Source organism: Vulpes lagopus, chromosome 21 (assembly GCF_018345385.1).
Source record: "Vulpes lagopus strain Blue_001 chromosome 21, ASM1834538v1, whole genome shotgun sequence".
NCBI classification, from domain to species: Eukaryota; Metazoa; Chordata; class Mammalia; order Carnivora; family Canidae; genus Vulpes; species Vulpes lagopus.
In genome coordinates, this window is record NC_054844.1 from 43,217,739 (window position 1) to 43,237,247 (window position 19,509).

General features: G+C 53.5%; 1 protein-coding gene across 1 annotated transcript; it reads right to left on the bottom strand.

Moving 5' to 3' along the window:
- Nucleotides 1-3,292: 3,292 nt before the first annotated feature.
- On the bottom strand, nt 3,293-14,823 carry LOC121479994 (keratin, type II cytoskeletal 72-like). Its single transcript, XM_041736198.1, has 9 exons — nt 14,362-14,823; nt 12,587-12,801; nt 9,750-9,810; nt 9,253-9,348; nt 8,433-8,597; nt 7,710-7,835; nt 5,075-5,295; nt 4,425-4,459; nt 3,293-3,736 (listed from the first exon to the last, which is right to left on the bottom strand). Exons 1-9 carry the CDS (start codon nt 14,821-14,823, stop codon nt 3,546-3,548), a joined length of 1,572 nt encoding a protein of 523 aa, XP_041592132.1. The 3' UTR covers nt 3,293-3,545.
- Between the last annotated feature and the right edge of the window lie 4,686 nt (nt 14,824-19,509).

Here is a 19,509-nt window from a genome sequence, read left to right on the forward strand (position 1 = left end):
GGGCTGGAGGTCGGCAACCCAGTTGGAGGCTGCAGCGCAAGGTCAGGATCTACAACAGAGTTTAAATGGCAGGCTGGAAACAGTCCACAGAGGCAGAGTGGTCGGTGCATTTTTTAAAAATCCTTATTTTAATAAATAAATAAATAAATAAATAAATAAATAAAAATAAACAAAAATAAATAAATATAAATAAATAAATATAAATAAATAAATAAAAATAAACAAAAATAAATAAATAAATATAAATATAAGTAAATAAATATAAGTAAATATAAATAAATATAAGTAAATAAATATAAATAAATATAAATAAATAAATATAAGTAAATAAAAATAAATAAAAATAAATAAATATAAATAAATATAAATAAATATAAGTAAATATAAATAAATATAAATAAATATAAATAAATATAAATAAATATAAGTAAATATAAGTAAATATAAATAAATATAAATAAATATAAATAAATAAATAAATATAAATATAAATAAATAAATAAAGTAATAAAGTAATAAATAAAGTAATAAAAAGTCCTTATTTTCCAAACAGGGTCCTAGGATGCTTTCCTCAAACAGGGAAGACAAGAGTACAGCTCGGTGGAGGAGCACAGAGGGGAGCGTGTTTCGTGGGACGACCCAGGGCCCTCCATCCTGCCCTCAGCCCCTCCCGGGCGGGCCCCGGGCGCCCAGTCCTGCTGAGAAGCAGCGGGTCCCGAGCCAGCACACCGCCGGCAACGACGGCCCCTGAACCCACGTTAATCGTGATCATTACGAGGACGACTAACAAACATCTGTCGGCTACACCCCGAATCGCGGGCACCACTACTTCACCCCTCCATATCCTCAGGCCTCCGCCACGATGAGAAGCTTGTCGGCAGCGAGGGGTCCTGTCTGGAGGTTGGGCTCGGCCGTGGGGCTGCGGGTCAGCCCCCAAGGGATCCTTCCCTGCGGGGCGTCAGGTGTTTGTTTTACCCCTCGGAGCCCCCGTAGTCTCCTTAGGGCGACTGCAGTAGTACAGCTGCACCTCCTAACCGCGTTGGAAGAATCCACGGAGTTGCCAGACATAAAGGGCGCAGAAGACTTAGTGCCGAGGGCAGTGCCTGGACCAGCTCGCATCGATCCTATTGTGCAAGGGCAGGATCTCGCACTAGGCCACGGCCAGCCACTAGAAGAGCCGGGATTGGGGGCCAAGCGTGTGACACTCAGCCAGCACGCTAGCAGGCGGGCCATTCGCCCGAGACAGTCCTGGCTTTTGCCTGTCATCTGAGGATCCAGTTTGGCACGTGCCCGGAACCGGCGTTCCGGTTTGGTTGATAAATTATAGAAACTGCTTACACTCAGATGTATATAAAGCTCAAATTTATTAACACAAATGTGTTTCGTCACTCGTAAGCCATCGGGGCACAGGTATACACCCCAAGCTCCTTCTTCCCAGCCATGGGCTAGACTAAGCCCCACATTCTTGCAGCAAATGTGTACTGAGTGCTGTGAGCCAGACTGGGGATCCTGGAACAGGGGATTGAGGGGGGGTGGGATGAGCGGACAGGAGTGTGTGCCACTGCCATGACACCAGGAAAACACAGCCCCGAAGATAATGCAGACTCGGGACCCGGGCTGTGGGTGTGTGGGGCTGTGAGCTCGGGCAGAGCGCTGAACTGAACCATCCAGGCCTCTGCTTGCTGGCCCATAAAATGGGAGGACGGAGAGAACTGTCAGGCCACCAGCTCTGAGGCTTCCTCTCCCTTAATGCTCAATGACTTTGCTGGAGCCCACCTGGAGGGACCCAAAGAACCATGAGCATGGGAGGTGGCATTTCAGCCAGGCCACAAAGGGTGAGCCCGCTTTTAGTAAACAGGGCATGGGCCCCTGTAAGTGAAAAATCCTATTTGCATAGGTCCTTGGGAGTGAAAGTCCCCGCCCGCTGGAAGAAAGACTGGAGGGGTAGACTAGGGACGCAGTGGAGGAGGGAGGGTCACGGCGCCTCGAATGCCCCCCTCGAATGAGGCTCATCCTTGGAAGGTGGTCTCACCCTTGAGGATGCTCCTCTTTAGCACCTTGCTCAAGCCAACTGTGCAAACGGTTTCTGGGGAGCACAAACACGCTTGCGGAAACCCGCGCGCACCTCAGAGAGCACCCTTCTTCCCCACCTAACTTCTCTTCCTGGCAGTAACTAACTGCTTGACCGCGTGTTCTAGATTTCTTTGTTAGTTGCTTATTTTTATTCTCCCCACGGACAGTAAGTTCTATGAGAACAGAGTCTGGGGGCACCCGGGGGGCTCAGTGGTTGAGCGTCAGGCTTCGGCTCAGGTTGTGATCCTGGAGACCCAGGATCGAGCCCCACATCGGGCTCCCTGCAGGGAGCCTGCTTCTCCCTCTGCCTGTGTCTCTGCCTCTCTCTGTGTCTCTCATGAATCGATAAATAAAATCTTAAAAAAAAAATAAAATAGGGATCCCTGGGTGGCGCAGCGGTTTGGCGTCTGCCTTTGGCCCAGGGCACGATCCTGGAGACCCGGGATCGAATCCCACATCGGGCTCCCGGTGCATGGAGCCTGCTTCTCCCTCTGCCTGTGTCTCTGCCTCTCTCTCTCTCTGTGACTATCATAAATAAAAATTTAAAATAAATAAATAAATAAAATAAAATAAAATAAAATAAAATAAAATAAAATAGCAGAGTCTGTGCCTGTTTGTTTTCTCCACTATTCCCAGTGTCTGAACAACCGAAGACTGGTTCGCTGCGCTCCTACTGTATACACGCAGCAGGTACGGACACATCCATAAGCATATGTGCATGTTGGCCTACAACTCTGGGGTGGAAAAGAATTGGCTGGAAGAAGAGAGCAGGGGCCCTTGTGGGGCAGCAGGGTGACGGTGGGTTGGCAGGAGAGTGGGGAGGGAAGGAAAAAGGGCAGCCGACCGCCCTGGAAATAGTGTGGGACTGTGGGCACTTCGGGGACCCAAAGGGAGGAGACACACCGAAGCTCCCACGCGTGGCCGGGATCCCCTCTCACTGCCACGCGAGGATGCCCGCCTCACACTGCGTGGACTGGAAGCACGGGGCCTCCCAGAGGTGCCTCAGCAGCAAATCTCAGCTGCCCACCACCCTCACGGGCACCCACCAGGCCAGAGCCAGATGGCAGAGACCCGCGCCCGGGCCAGAGACCCGGAGGGAAGCAAGGATTAGATGGAGAAGGTGTAGAGGGGCACCGTGGCTGCCGACATCCGGGAAGCACACTGGACACCGGGAATCCCGGCACTGGTCGTTTATTGCAGGAGAAGCGGAGAAGTGGACATGACCCGAAGGGGCGCCCCTGGCTGCAGAGGCCCAGGAAAGACGGGGGGCAGAGGGGGTCACACCTGGGGGTGTGTTCTCTCTGCCCCGGAGGGCCACGGAGGTGATTGGCCTTCCTGGGTCTGAGCGGGCACCGCCACGGACCACGGGGCAGGGGATGGCGCGGGCAGGGTGGGGGCCCGGACGGGCTGGGGTGGGGGCGCATGGCTCTGCGGCTTTGCACGCACAGGGCCCCCGCGGCCTGCCCCGCGCTTCACCTCGAGGCCTTCCTGGCTGCGCAGCTGCCGCCTGAGCCCTTGGGCCCGGGATCCTTGAACTCGCTGCCGCAGCCGCCTTTGGTCTTGACATCCACGGCCGCAGGTTTGAAGCTGAAACTGCTCGAGGCGCCAAAGCCCACGCTGAAGCCGGCGCCTCCTGCCCCCGCGCCAGTGTTGCTGATGACAGCTGGGACGGCGGGAGAAGACAGGACGGGGCTGCGGGCCTTCCGGGGCATCGGGGCCCCTCCCTCGATCGCCCCCTCCCCGTGGGGACCGATTCCCTCCAGTGGGTACTTGCAGTGTGCTAAGAGGTTGCGGGCAGCACCCGGCCTTTCTCAGGTACTTGGCCACATGCACCTGACCCCTTGCCTGAGTCTGCGTCCCTCCACCTGCATCAGGCTTTGAGCCTCCACGAGCTCTTGGTGAACTTCCCCCGCGGGACAAAGGTCCTTGAGGGAGGCCCGGGCGCTGCCCCCACGGAAGGGGCTTGGGCCTGGCCCGGCCTCTCCTGGGGCAGCACCCCCACCCCCTGCTCCTTCTCTAGCTTTTCCATCTGCTTCCACCGTCAGGGCCTCAGGCCCCCCCACCCCACCGCACCCCAGGCCCCCTCACTGCGACAGCTTTGTTTTGGCTCAGCCCCAAGAGAAACACAACACGGCCAGTAAGCCCCATTCCCACAAGAGGCTTCTGGACCACACACCGTGGGGTTTCCTGTGCTTTTGTATTTCACCATATTATTTTTCTCCATCACCGCTTCTCCCTGGGAACTAAAGCCGGCTCCCTCCCGGTGCCCCTGAGTCTCCCCTGAACCCTCTCTGGTCTCATGGCCTCGGAGGCTCAGACCGAGCGCAGACCCAGGCCCTGCAGGTACTTACAGATGCTCACGGAGCTGGGATGTTCACCAGACATCCTGGGGAGAGAGAGGAGGAGCAGGTAACCCCCCGTGAAGCAACGTCGCAGACGTGTGCCCCTGAGGACGTGCCCCGGGCACCGCACCCAGCCTCCCCTCCTCCCACACCCCCTGCTGGGAAGGCTCGCTTCTCCATCCATCCGAGTGGCCCTGGGTCATCTGCTGGGTGGGGTCCTCATGTCCCTGCCGGCCTCTGCTATGCCAGTGGCCTCACGCAATTAAGAGGAACGAGCTCACCTGCTGGCCAGGCCCCAGGCTTTGCCAGAATGAGCTCCACTTGGCCGGCTGGTCTCCTGGAAACCACCTTGCCCCTCCCCGCCAACACCATCAAGCACGCAACTCAAAAGCCTCCAACAGGGAGGCTCTGTTTTCCAGAAGCTGCTGAGGTTAATCTTTCCTCTCCCACCTCCTCGGTGGGATTTACACAACTCAGTCCTTCCTGCCGTCTAACTTTGGTCTTCACTGTTGCACCGTATCAAACCTATTCCCTCTAAGGCTTTACCCAGTGGGACCTGACCGGACCAGACCGTTTGCCTTCAGTCCTCCTGCTAAAGCACAGAGAGAACCGCTCCAGATGGAGGAGACCTGCCCCCCCACCCGCGCCGCGCCCCCCACCTGCACTCCTCGCCCTCCAGCAGCTTGCGGTAGGTGGCGATCTCCATGTCCAGGGCCAGCTTCGTGCTCAGGAGCTCCTGGTACTCGCGCAGGAGCCGGGCCAGCTCCTCCTTGGCCTGGTGCAGGGCGGCCTCCAGCTCGTCCAGCTTGGCCCGGGCGTCCTTCAGGGCACAGTCGCCCCGCTGCTCGGCGTCAGCGATGGCCGTCTCCAGGTTGGCGCACTGAGGGGCAAATGCACGTTGAGTCCCAACGCAGTTCCGAGATCCTGCGCAGATGACCTCCTCTTATTTGGTCCTGACTGAGAGTAGATACTTTGAGGTCCTCCTACTTTCTCCACCTTTGGACGTCCCTAGAGGTGAACCCGTCCTTCTCCTCACTCCAGGCACAGTTCCCCTCCAGTCATGTACTGGTTGGTGCATGACGGTGGTGGCCTTCCCCGCCTTGGGAGGGACGAGGAGGACACCGAGAAGGTGAGCCTCCTGGGCACATGGCCCCGATCCTCTCCCTCCTGGTCGGCAACACTGGCTGCAAGATTCTAATGTCACCCCGCCCCCCCCCCCGCCCCCCGAGCAGTCTTGGGGCAGCTGGCTTAATCCTGTCCCACAGTGTAGAGGTCGTCTTGGGAAATCCTTAAATCATAAAGAAAATAAAAAAAAGAGAGAGAGAGAGAGAGACGGAGGGGGAACCAATAAAGCTCCTATTAATAAAATTTCTGTCCAGTAAACCTGCCGGGTTGAGTGTGGCCTCCAAAGTTCCACAGAGGATCATGCTACGGGGCAAGGCCCTCAAGAGGTACTTTTGTTAACAGCAGGTCTCACCAGCTCAGAGACACCTGCGTCAGGTGGGAAGGCCACTTGCAGTACAAAGCCACCTCTGTGCCGCGCCCACGGGAAAGCTGCCGGGGGTTCTTGAGTCTTTTACTCGTGGGTGTGCTTTCCCATCACCTGGCCCAGGTGCTAGTGGGATCTGAATATCTGGCGTCTCCTTTCCGCTGTGTCCCCTTCCCCTGGAGTCAAATCTGCTTCACCCCCAAGGAGAGCAGCTGATCCTGAGACCAGAGAGAATTCTAGGCTGCTGTTAGCCGATGCCACCGCCTCTGCCGGGCAGGCCCCCAGGCATGCAAACACCCGTAGTGTTCTGGAGGAGTGGCTCACAGGTCAGCAGAGACGCCTAGGACCCAGCTGCCGGGCCTCTGCAGACCATGTCCTGTCCTCATGACGGTGGAGGTCGAGTCGTTCGGGGGTGGCAATATACTCCGTGACCTGAGATCTATCAAACTGTGGTCTGCTCCTTTTCAGGGACTGAGGTCCTGCAGGGTGAGCTGGGGAGACTCCTGGGTCTTGTGAATGTGGCATGAGGGGAGAAGGCATGAAATCTGGGTGTCCCCGGATTAAACAATTATCACATGGATCCCGGGGTCATCAAATGCCAAAGGGTCTGCAGGTGAAACCATGGGCTTTTGGGTGGAAAGGCCAGAAGGCAGGAGAGCATCGTGGCCGACGGGCCCCAAGGGGACCAAGCACCGAGAGTGGCCCCCCACACGCTGGCTCCCCAGGAAGGACACCTTCCCTGACCTCCCTGGTGGCATCGTAATCGTGAAGTCACTTTCCAGTAATAAACTCATCCAACGGTGAACACGCGGCATTTTATCAGATAAAATATCATAATCAGGTCCTGAGGGCAGCCTCAAACACCTTGTGGTTTTCTTTCATTTATGCAGAACTTGATTAAATAAAAGCACCATGACTGCTTATTGGATGTGGCCTTTTCTCTTTCCACTGTCAGGAGCCTGGTGCCCGGAGGAGAGGGTGTGTGTGTGTGTGTGTGTGTGTGTGCGCGCGCGAGCGTGCAGGGCTGTAGGGCCAGAAGGCCACTGGACTTGCCGAGGAAGCGCAGAACCTTTGTGCCAGGCTCCACAAACTGGGAAACCCACCAGTTTTCCTGCTTCAGAAACATGAGTTTGGCCCAAATAACGCACCCAGGGTCACAGGGTCACTCGGTGCCAGGCCACCCCACATGGCACAGCCACAGGGGAGGGCAAACACGGAGCGGAGCCCTGGGCCAAGCCTGGGTGCAAGGCTCTCTCTCCTCCACTCTTCTAAATTCCACTGCTGGGCTCTCCTTCCTCCCACACCGATTCAGGACGGGAACCTCAGAACAGCAGCCTCTACCCGCTGCATCGAGCCTCAACTCCACGGCCCGGCTTTGACGGCGCCCGTACTCAGCCCGTCCTACGGGGGGGTGTCCTACTGACCACCACCCCGCCCATCACGGAGCTTCTGCTCCCTGCACACATGCCACGCAGTGTCCTCCTGGGACCCACTGCCCCTGTCTGCTCCTGCACCGGGAACCCTTCCCCTCTCCTTCCCACCCACCCCATCCCCATCCCAACTCCTGCAGGGACCCCCACTGGGGTCTTCATTCCGCTCTGGCCATCGGGGACTCCAACGGCTCTTAGGGGACATGCTGCACAGTGGGTGGGGTACTTCATCCTTCTATGTGGGTTCAGGCCATTCTCTCCTCACAGATTATCAATGCGCTAAGGAGGGACCGTGTCCCGTCCTTGTTCCGTATTTAGCCTCATACCTTTGGTGCTCAGCAAACCCTGCTAGCCGACTCATTTCATGGAACCCACCTGCTTCTTCACGTTCCCTATCTCGGAGCGGATCCTCTGGATTAGGCGGTTGAGCTCTGAGATCTCGGCCTTGGTGAGTTTGAGGTCATCCCCGTGCCGGCCCGCTGTGACCTGCAGCTCTTGGATCTGTGGTTGGGGGACGAGAGAAGAGGAGCACAGATCGGTTGGGAATTCATTCACCTCTTACGGGTGTCGAACATGGGGAAGGTGGGGGGCCATCTGCCGTTCTCGCTGCCTGAGCAGCAAAGACACAGGGAGGAGAGAGGGAGGGGAGGGAGGATGCCCACTGCCCTTTCCTTCTGGACGGGAAGGCCCTGACCCAGCTCAGAAGGACCCTCAGGCCCACAAATGTGAAAGCCTTGATGGAGTTCGAATTTCCTGTCCTCATTTTGACACAGTGGGAAACACGAAGAAGAACCAAGATCGATGCATTGATTATCCACGGAAACAGTGTCCGCGTCTTCCCAGGGTTGTGGCTAGCGTGGCCTCTGCTATCAGCACGGACTACCGCGGGGCGAGAGCTAAGCCCATATATGCCCCCAACACATGTCAAGACTGTGGTTGACCTCCCTGGACCAGAAGGAGGCATTTCCACAAGGCCCAACTCCAAGACAAAGGAGGTCTTAACCCAGCCCGACACACGCACAAGCATACGCACGCACGCACGAGGAGAGAATGGCAGGGGCAGCCGCTGGACCTCGGCACACCCAGCACATGGCCCACCTTGGTCTGGTACAGCGCCTCGGCCTCGGCCTTGCTCTTCAGGGCGATCTCCTCGTACTGGGCACGGACCTCATCGATGATGCTGTCCAGGTCCAGGTCCCGGTTGTTGTCCATGGACAGGATGACGGAGGTGTCGCTGATGTGGGACTGCATCTGAGCGATCTCCTGGAGGACAGTTAGGGACGTGGAGCCAGTCAGGGACCTCTGCGAGGGGAGCACGTCTTCCCTCCCTGGCAGACGCCCCGCAGCCCTTCCTGGGTGTTTGAATTCCGCCTTCAGCAGAGCCCAGGTGCACCAGTCATGCTGGGGGGAGGTGATGGCACTGGGCTGGGACTGCCCTCTCCGTCATGCACCAGGACTGCTCCCACCCCTGCCACGCTCACAGCAGCTGCCACCCTGAAGCCAGAGAGTCAAGCCTGAGCTCCCCGGGCGGCACGCAGAGCCCTCCGGGAGCTGCCAACAACCTTTCCTTCTGCAGCCCCCACACCTGACATGGCTCAGGCCACTCGTCCTGCTGCCTCAGGAGGAGATCTCCTAAGATCTTCCTCCTCCTTCCCTGGCAGCCCAAGCACAACTCACGACACCCCTCTCTGCTCTCCCAGGGCTCATCCATAGGTCGTTTCCCTGCCCGACGTGGCCTCCTGGGGGACAGAAACCATTCCCCCTCTATCAGGGCCTCCTCAAAGCCCACCTTATTCGTTCAGCAAATGTCAGCTGCACTGAGCTGCCAACCTTTGGTCTGTACGTCCACGCAGGCCGAGGGCCAGAAGCCTCTCGTGAGAGGAGCAGACCACACAGGAGAGCTCAGTGAAATCCTTACCCCTTCGTAGAGGCACTTGAAGAACTTGATCTCATCTGTCAGGGAGTCCACCTTGGCCTGGAGCTCCACCTTGTTCATGTAGGCGGCGTCCACATCCTGGGGGACACGGAGAAGAGCCCGCTGCCTTCTCCCGCCTGCCCACCCGCCCTGCCACAAGGAGCCTCGGGTTCCCTACTCTCCCCACTGCCCCTGCCCCATGCCTCACAAGGGGTGGCAGGTTGCTGACACCTGCTGACACCATAACCTGCTGGCAGGTTGCAAACCACGCACTGTGCAGGGCAGTGGCCACACCAGCAGTGTGGCGAATGTCCGGGTTCTAAGCAGGCAGATTCTGGGAACGGCCTGCCTCCCAGGCAAGAGGACTGAGACAGAGGAGCTAGGAAATTAGAGCCCAGTCAACCCTGCCCAAGGGACTGAGTGACCCACGGGATCCCCCTCCTCAGCCTACCACCCTCACTGAGTCACGGACTCAGAGAGCCCCCTGCTCCCCGTCTTACCTTCTTGAGCACCACGAACTCATTCTCAGCAGCTGTGCGTCTGTTGATCTCCACCTCGTACCTATGTCGGCAAAAGAAAGGAGGTGGGATAGTTATCCACTGGGATAATTCAGTTGTGCAAATGCTCACTTAGGAGTCAGTGCACCTCCGGGCCAAGAGCTGCATGGCGGCGGCCTACCAGCTGGGGTTCATGTGCCCCCGGGGCACGCACAAAAGGAGGCTTGCCAGGAACAGGTTCAAAGGAATCCATGCGCAGCTCCTGGGTTCACACGTAACCTACCCTACAAGGCACCTGCCCCGGGTGCACCTGTGATGTGTCCTCCATCTCTCCTCCCTTTCACGACTACCCCTCCCTTGTGACAGCAGAAAGACACACGTTAGTACGGTGCCAACCCCACATTAGTACGGTGCGTTAGCCCAGGGTGCACAACCTCCCAGGCACTAAAAAAATGCTATTCCCACCTTCCAGTTTTATGTTCTACTCATTTTTTATACCTATTTCTGTCCTGGGTGAAGCTAGGTCTTAGAAATAGGATGTTTGGGAAAGGGCTGGGACGTTCCTCATGCAGGTACATTGTAGACTGGGGAGACGGGAGCACCGATCGCTTACAGATCTCACTGTTCTACCCCTGACCATCGTCAAAGGCTGTATTACAGGAAAAATAGAGCCTGGGAAGAAATCATTAGTGCTGGCAGGTGGCCGCTTTCCATTTCCTTTAACGTGAGCTGTGCTTTTCAGCTTCTTCCTCCTTCCCGAGGCATGCCACTGGCTGCCAAGGGGGGAAAAGCCTTGTCGGATGACGGGACGGGGTAGCGAAGTGGGTTATTTTAAAAATGCGACTGGAACATTTCCTGAGACTGTCGGATTTTGTTGGTTACACTGAGACCACACAGAAAACAGCTGATGATTTATCTCAGATTCCAGTGTGTTATTTAAAAGATAACTGAACATATCTTTGTATTAAATTCTGTTGTGATAGGCTTGTTTCTGTTATAATTTATTATTACCTCCTATTATCTAAGAAACTATTCCATTTTTATTCCTCCTATCAACAAATAAGAGCATTTGCCAGCTGTAGACTAGTTTTTCGCCCACCTTTCTATTTCATAAAAGATGCAGAAGAAGCTTGGTCATGATAGCTATCAAATTATTGACATTCAGTGGTCATGATTTTTCATTATTTACCTCTAGAGATCAAACACCAGAGCATACACAAACATATACATTTTTATAAAGAAAAACAATGCATTTTATAGTGCTATTGGCCTTATAATAGTACTTTTAAATAGTACTTTATAAAAAAAAAGTATGATTTACAACATATATTATGATGCACAATTAAAAGTCAAACTGTAACAAAGTGCATGTTGATTTTTTTTTGCCTTAGGACACAATTTATTAATTATCTCAAATCTACGTCACGTTAATCTTGAATGCTTCCAATAACCTATTGTACACGACGGCTTTCCTTTACCGCTAGGTGGATTTTATAAGAGCTCCCAATTCATTTCCTTATTCCATTTCATCCCACAGCAACCCTACCAAGTAGATTCCATCATTATTATCTCTCAATTTTATAAGTGAGGCAAAGACTTTTCCAAGATCACAGAGCTAGTTAATAGTGAGGCTAGGATCCCAATCACCTCAGAGAAGCAATGCCTTAGATTTGTCTAGCACTTTGGTTCTTTTAAGAGCCGTTAATACATTACGATCAGCATTACCCTCTCAACAGCTCCTTTGGTGGCAAGGCAGGGGTCGGTATCTGAATTTTATAAATATTAAAATTGAAGTCCACAGAGGGTCAAGAGGCTCACCCATGGTCAACTCAACTGAGTGGTAATTCCAGAACACCTGGCCTTCCCACCTTGAAAAGCCCAGAGGAAGCATGACCTTTGGAGGCCGCTGACCTGGACATCTGGGCTCTGCCTGGAAATCCCCTCTTTTTTTCCAGATTTCTGCTCAAATCCCCACTGGGCTGCAATTTCCACCTTAATTCCACTCAATCTCAATTCACACTGTATTCATTTCTACTTCTTGGAGGCTCTCTGAAAGTGACCTTTAAGCCTAGCTCCACAATCTGGGTGCTTCCGGAGGTCAGAGACCATGCCATCTTCTCCCTCAGGACTCCGTGGACTCAGGGCAAAGTTCCATTTGGGGATATTTCAGAATAGAGATGGACAGACGGATTGAACATGGAGCAAGAGAAGAGGCTCAGCTCTGTCTCCATCCCCATGAATTGTGGAAGAAGTCCTCTTTCCCTAGAAATCCTGGCACCTGGAAGCAAACTTCCAAAAATATCAGATCACACTGGGCTGGGGTGTGTCACACTCTCCTCACTGGCCTAAACTTGGGAGAAATTATTTCTGGTTCCAAATAGATTTTCAATCATTCTCTTTGATGGTGGGATTCAGCAGCACAGATATGCCTCCCCATGAAAGACGTTTTTAAAACTTCTATTTGCTTAGCTTTAGGATTTGTTCTGGGATTGAAGTGATGGCTCACGTCCTAGGTACTCCCATGGAAAACCTCACGCAGCAGGAGCTACAAAGCCATCTGGGTTGTCCATCTGGTTTTGAGACAACTCTCTTGGCCCCGTTTCTCCATTTCCAATGTTAAAAGTTGGGCACACCACTTCCTAGACAATTCAGGGCACCACTCTGGGTAGATCTTTTCTCTTCCTAAGTCTCAACCCACCTGGATCTCCCTGCTTCCGCCATGGGAAAGGAAATAGCAAATGTTACCAGCAAAGGATCCAAGAAGGCAAAAATGGAGCTCCAAATCAACCTCATCTGTAATCGAGACCCTCCAGGGGCAGATTCTCTGCCTCTCCACTCACCTCTTCTTATAGTCCTCCACCAAATCCTGCATGCTCCTCAGTTCCGAGTCCAGCCTCACCCTGTCGCCCGTCTGTGTCTCCAGCTGCTTCCGCAGGTTGCTGATGTAGCCCTCATAAATAGGCTCCAGGTTCTTCCTGCAGTTGTTCAGATCCAGCTGCTGTAGCAGGTTCCACTTGGTCTCCAGCACCTGGTTCTGCTGCTCCAGGAACCGCACCTGGGACCCAAAGGTGGTCATAGCCCAGAATCCCCATGCCGTTGCCTCTCAACAGTGGAGAGAAGCCCCCAGAAATCAGACACAGTCATCCTACGGCGGGAGGCAGGAAATAGCAAGACTCGTCAAAGAATGGACTCAGCCAGAGGGATGTGCCCATCTGGGTCCCTGAGGTAAGAAATAAGATTCAGTCTAAAAGAAATCAAGGAAGTTGGCTCAAGCAATGCTGTAACTGCCACCAGGAGTTACCAGGTGATGGAGGTAGCTCCTTTTGCCACAAATACTTGTGTTTTCAGAGTGAAGGGAGATGGGAAGAAGGGGAAAAACAGTGATGGGGGAACGGCACTGGAAAGTCACTCGGCTGGTTGACACATTCTCTCTTATGTGCAACCTAAATTGCTCTTGGTTGGTTGGGTTCCTCGGTTTTCATTTCAAAATGGGTCATCACATCTTTACAAGGGTCCTTCATACTTGACTAAAGGTCTCACACGTTTGGACTCACGAGCTTCAAGTCTCTGCTATTCGCCAGCCTTCCTCGTCTTCCCTATCTCTAGCTTGAGGGAGAGAAGGGGACGTGAGGGGAGGAACAGACTCTGAACAGGAAAACGAGCCCTGTCCCCTGGGGCAGCAGCTCTGTTTCTTCCACTCCTGCCCCCTCCCCTCCAACCACCCCACTTCCTCCTCCTGGCACAGTGGGAGGGACACAGTCTGCTGCTGCATGTTTCTTAGCCTCCCTCTGTGCTGGTTTCCTCATCTGCAAGGCAGATTGGGAGCAGACTCATGGGTCCCGATATACGAGAACTCCTCGGGACAGCAGCCGGCAGAGTCATGCCAGCTACTGTCCGGATTATGTCCCCTGTGACTCATGGCCCAGCCCTTCTGCCCCGGCTTGGAGACGGAGGCCTATTCCTTCCGTCCTCTCCACTCTTTGGGTCAGTGCCTCTGAGTCACCAGAGGCATCCTCCCTTTTAATTCCTGCCTGTCGTCCACCCCACAGATGTACATTAAATGCACATATGGGAACTCGACAGGCCCTGCTTCTCAATCTTCTCCCCTCAGCTGCACCCTTCAATTTGCTGGTGCATCTTTCTCATCCCCTCTAGAGACCCTCCCTGGCTTATATCCCCATCCCACTTCCTACTTTTGAAGTCCCTCCCCTTCACCACCCATCATGTCCTGGGACACTCCCTGGCGAGTGTCCCCTTGGTGCTCCTCTCTTGGATATGTGTCCCCATCTCCTTGTGTGATACTGAGAGCTCTCAGAGGCCAATCCGGCCTCCGGCGCACCCCTTCCCATCCCAGGGTAGGAAGGAAAACTGAAGCTTCTGTTGATCATGGGGGTGGGGGAGTGGGGAGCACGGTTCCAAGCCCTTTGCAGACATCCCATTCATCCTCCCATCCTCGTGTGGGGTGCGAGCTGCTGTTGGGTCCATTTACAGATGAGCAAAGGGTGGCTCAGAGGGATAACAAGCTCCCCCAAGTTTCCCGGCAGCTGTCGGGGGCAGAGCGAGTACCCCTGTGCACACCAGTCCCCGGGGGCCAAATAGATGCGGGAGGACCCACCTTGTCGATGAAGGAGGCGAACTTGTTGTTCAGGGCCTTGATCTGCTCCCGCTCCTGGGCGCGCACCTTCTGGATCTCAGGGTCCAGCTCCACATTGAGGGGGGCCAGGAGGCTCCTATTGACGGTGACCTGAGGGATGCCGCCAGGCGGGCACACAGACGGGCACACAGGCCCCAGCCCAGCGCTGCCGAACACGGTGCCCACGAAGCCGCCCAGCCGGCCGCCCCCCGAGCCCGAGCAGTGGCCCAGTGTGGACGCGCCCCCCCGGCCGGTCACGGGGGCCAGGGCCAGGCGCCGGCCGCTCCCCGGGCTCAGGAGGCTCCTGCTGCCAAAGGCGGCCGTGCCCTTGGCGCCGGCCCGGAGGGACGCGGAGCTGGCGCTGCCCCTGCCCGCGAGGACGGCCGAGCAGCCGCTGAAGGCCGGGCGCTCACCCGCGGGCCGGAGGTGCAGCGGGCGGCTCATGCTGCGGGCGGGCCGGGCTGAGCGAGGCTGGGGTGCAGGTCGGGGTGCAGGCCGGGGTGCAGGCCCTGCTGGCCTGCCTCGCTCCCCCCGGCCCCTTAAATAGCCCACTGCACGCAGCCTAATTTGTAGGTCAGGGCCACCTATTAGCTACATGGGGCCTCTGGGGTTCTCCGTTGAGGAAATTACCACCCCTCCCCTGAAATTTCTGTCTCTCCCACCCCAAACTCCTCACGAATCCCCTATAAAATGGCCCTGAACCCTGCATTTACTTTGCTCACCTCCTGCATTATAATAATTTGGCCACCTTATCTCCACTTGCTGCCCTCCAATTACTGGGGTTATCACCACCAAGATTTGGGATGGGCACTTCCAGTGGTCTGCCTCGGAGTGGGGGCAGGCACTCCGCAGGGGTGCAGGGGTGTGGTCCCAGGGATCAGATGCCCCGGTCAGTTCTGCTTCAGGAGGACACGAACGGGGTGGAGCATATTCCAGAGAAACATCCTTAGCCTGTTAGTGGAGGCTTATGGGGGCGGGGGTGGGGGGTCAGGCTTCTGGATGAGGATGGCTCTGTCCTGAGTTCTGGAAGGAAGTCCCAGAGGGTAGAGACTTCTGGTCTACGTGCAAGGAATTCTCAGTCTGTTGAGGAGTTAAGGCCAGTGAGAGCTGTGGTTGCAGGAGCTGGGGTACGGTTGCGGGAGGAGGGGATTGTTCCTTTGGGCCAAAAGGGTTCTCCAGAAAAACATTTCTGGAATAAAAGTGAGGGAGATGTGAACTGGGAAGAAGGAAGCCTGAGGAGATGGCACAGGGAATTTTGGGAAAACAGTCTTTCATGAGGTTTGGGGTCTTTTTGTTTTTCTTTAGTTGCGGAAGAGGATGATTCATACCATCCAAAGAGCCCCTGATCAGGGCATCTGCTGCCCTGACATTTCTGATTCTGGATCAAAATATGACTGACTATTAAGAACAAGTCGAGAAGGGCCGGGGAAGTCGCCTCCAGTCTGAAAAATTAAGAACTAGATCCACAAACTTCATTCCAAATAAGCTCAGGAGCATCTTCTGTGATCTAAGCCAATGTCCTTTTTCCAACTTAAATTGCCTTTAATTCTCCTCTTCTGTCAGGAAGAGCCCTTTCCCATACTGCTCTCCTGGTACCCGGGTGGTATTTCTCATCTGTCTGAGCACCGGGTGTGGGTCCCATTTCCACCATCAGATTACCAGGTACCTGGATTAACCCTTCCCTCCCTGCTCACGCGGTGCTCAGCCCCGGCCTCAGCACCAGGGACATTCGGGATGAGTGTGAAACAGACTGGTGCTTGGGACGAGGCTCATTGCTGTGCCCTCGGTTATACCCTGGGGACCGGGCTCCCCTTGTTGCCCTCGTGGGGTGGCCAGGTGGCACCGGGAGGTAATTGAGTGACACAGCCCCACTGAACCAATCACAGAGCGTAATAACAGCCGAGGTGTTTACCCCATAGGGAACAAGGCTGTGGGGGCATCGGTGAGGGAGACAGTTGGCGCCAGCCACAGATGAACAGATAAGAGTCTGGAATGTCCTGGGTGGGAAGGGGGGTGGGCTCTCTATGCTGCTTTTGGGGAGACACTATAGCCCATTCCCTCTGGAGAGGGAGGGGCAATGTCAGTGAAGCTGGGTGACCAGCAGACCCCCCAAGAACCTCAAGGTTATGGTCCCCATTATTTCATGAGGTTGCTTCCTATGCCCCATACATTTAGCCAGGTTTTTATCCCCCACAAGCACCAGAGACAGTTCATTAACTCTGATCATTGAGAATAGAAAAGTGGAAAAGCATTTAAATGGAAACAGGAGAAACTTACATAGGGTTGGCTCTCAAAGGGAGCTTTCGAAATCTCCTTTTTTTCTGGAAACTTCTTAAGAATTTGAGACACCGATGCCACTTCTGCCTAGGGTCAGGGAACAGGCAGGATGACCTTTTTTTATCGTCCTGTGAGGGGTTGACTCGTTGGATGAATCAGGAATTCCCGAACCCCCAGGCTGACCTTACAGATAATGGAGAGACAAAGGTGGCACATCCAGGTTTCAGAGGCATTGGATGTGTGATGTGTGAGGATGTGGGCAGATCAAAAGGAGGCTGAGGCCTGGGAGGAGGGATTCTCATGGCAACTGCCGCTGACAGCAACTTACTGTGTCATCTTGGGCTCCGGTGACTACCTCTGCCATTAGTTCTGGGCGAAAGCAACCCCTGGATTGGTAGACTAAGGTACAAACATCGGCCTTTGAAACCAGAGCTCAACAGCAAAGGATGGTTGGATGGATGGATGGATGGATGGATGGATCCTCTAAGCAGGGATTTGCAAACATGTAGCCATTAAACGGACTCTCGTTTACCCTGCAACACTAGTTCTTAGGAGATTAATAGGTATCGGGTAGAAAAAAAAAGTGTGGGGATGGATTCCCTGTTGTGTTAAAGAAAAAAAAAAAAAGATTAAGCGGGTACTGTATTGCAGTACCTTTTAGATCCATCACCAGGCTTAGGAAGGCTGCACCAAAAGAGGCCACAAAACTCAGTGTTTTCCAAAGAAAGTAACTGGGAAGTGGGATCATTAAAAATAAGATTTCTTTTCTACTTTTTAATATTCCTAAACTTTCTTGTATGAGCATATAATGTCTTTATAGGTGAATTATTTAAGAAAAAAAAACAACTAGAGAAAAAGAGAGAGGCTGATTCTCATATCATACATGAAGTACTGTTATTAAAAAAAAAAAAAAAAGAAAAGAAAGAAAGAAAATCCATTGTTGCCCCAACCTTTGTTTGACCATACAGCTCTCTTTTTAGCCAAATACCTTATGGGAACCAGGGCTTCAAGGAATGTGCTTTAAGAAACACGGAACAGGGATCCCTGGGTGGCGCAGCGGTTTGGCGCCTGCCTTTGGCCCAGGGCGTGATCCTGGAGACCCGGGATCGAATCCCACGTCGGGCTCCCGGTGCATGGAGCCTGCTTCTCCCTCTGCCTGTGTCTCTGCCTCTCTCTCTCTCTCTCTCTGTGTGTGTGACTATCACAAATAAATAAAAATTAAAAAAAAAGAAACACGGAACAAATGGCCTCTATTTCACCATTATTCCCAAACCCAATGTGACTTACAGTATCTCCTCAAAAACATGAAGGAAAACTAAACCTAATGACTATGGTGTGCGGCCTGATTTGGCTATGGCGCTGTGCCCAGTGTGACACTGTTAGAGCCAAAGGGAGGTTGTTGGCTTGGACCAGAGCGTATGTGCCAGCGTCACCCCAGCGCTGCTCGGGGGAAAGAAGTCTTCGGCTGGTGACCGATGCCAGGTACCTACATGGAGGAAGGTTGTGCCAGAGACTTCCAGGGCTTACCAAGTATCCTCGCGCTCCTCCTCATTTCTCAGCCTCCTTTGGGGATCGACTGGGGCTTGGGGCCATGTTGGCCAGTTGCATGTGGGTTGACATCGACATCTGTCACTACTAGGATGAGACATTTAACAGCCTGTGTGTCTCCTTCATCTCTCTTTCCCCTGTCCCAGGAACCTTGCAGGCCATGTGCCCTGTGCGGCGGGGCTAGAAGACCAAAGCACATAGGTCTGTGAGACACCTGCTGGGAGAGCCATGTGGGGGAGCTGCCCAAATCCACCTTGGACTGTGAATGGAGAATGAGCCTCTGTTGTGTGACGTCTCCACTGAGACTTCAGGACTTGCCCTTTGAGACGGTCAGTGTTAATATTCTGGATCCACGTGTAAAAGGTGGGTGGTAGAAATATCTTTTAATAGCCAAGGCTTTTTCTCTTTAGTTTCTGTTCATCAAAAAACCCAATGGCTCTTAGATCTTCCGTGTTTCACATCTCACTTAGGCTTTTTGAAAGAACAGTCTAAAAAAAAAAAAAAGAAAGAAAGAAAGAAAGAAAAAAAAAGAAAGAACAGTCTATTCTCGTAATACGAAGAGCGTTAATAATAACAGTGATATAAGAGCAACTATCTGCCGAGCCCATACTATGTGCCAGGTATGAATTAAATAATTCTTGTGCCTACTTTCATTGAATTTAATTCTTATGACAACTTTATACAAGGATTTCTATTATTAAGTTTTGACCGATGAAGAATCTGAAGCTCATGGAGCAGAAGCATTTTGCCTTAGTCACACAGTCAGTGAGTGACAGAGGAGGCCTCAAAGCTGGATCCATCTGACACCCAAAGGGTTTGCTTCTCCCATGAACACTACAGCATAGAATGCCAACTCCATTGCAGATTTTTTTTTTTTAAGTAGTCTCCACACTCCACATGGAGCCCAGCATGGGGTTTGAACTCACGACCCTGAGATCAAGACCTTGAGATCAAGATTTGAACTGAGGGGCACCTGGGTGGCTCAGCAGTTGGGCGTCTGCCTTGGGCCCAGGGTGTGATCCTGGAGACCCGGGATTGAGCCCCTGCATCGGGCTCCCGGTGCATGGAGCCTGCTTCTCCCTCTGCCTCTGTCTCTGCCTCTCTCTGTGTGTCTTTCATGAATAAATAAATAAAATCTTAAAAAAATAAAAAGACTTGAGCTGAGATCAAGAGTCAGACACTTAACCAACTGAGCCGCGTGCGTCCCCTCCATAGCAGATTGAAAGGACCTTCATGATGTGGCTGCCACCCGCCTCCCTCTCCCCAGGCGCCCCTGGAGAGACATCCTCTCCACTTGCTGGGCCT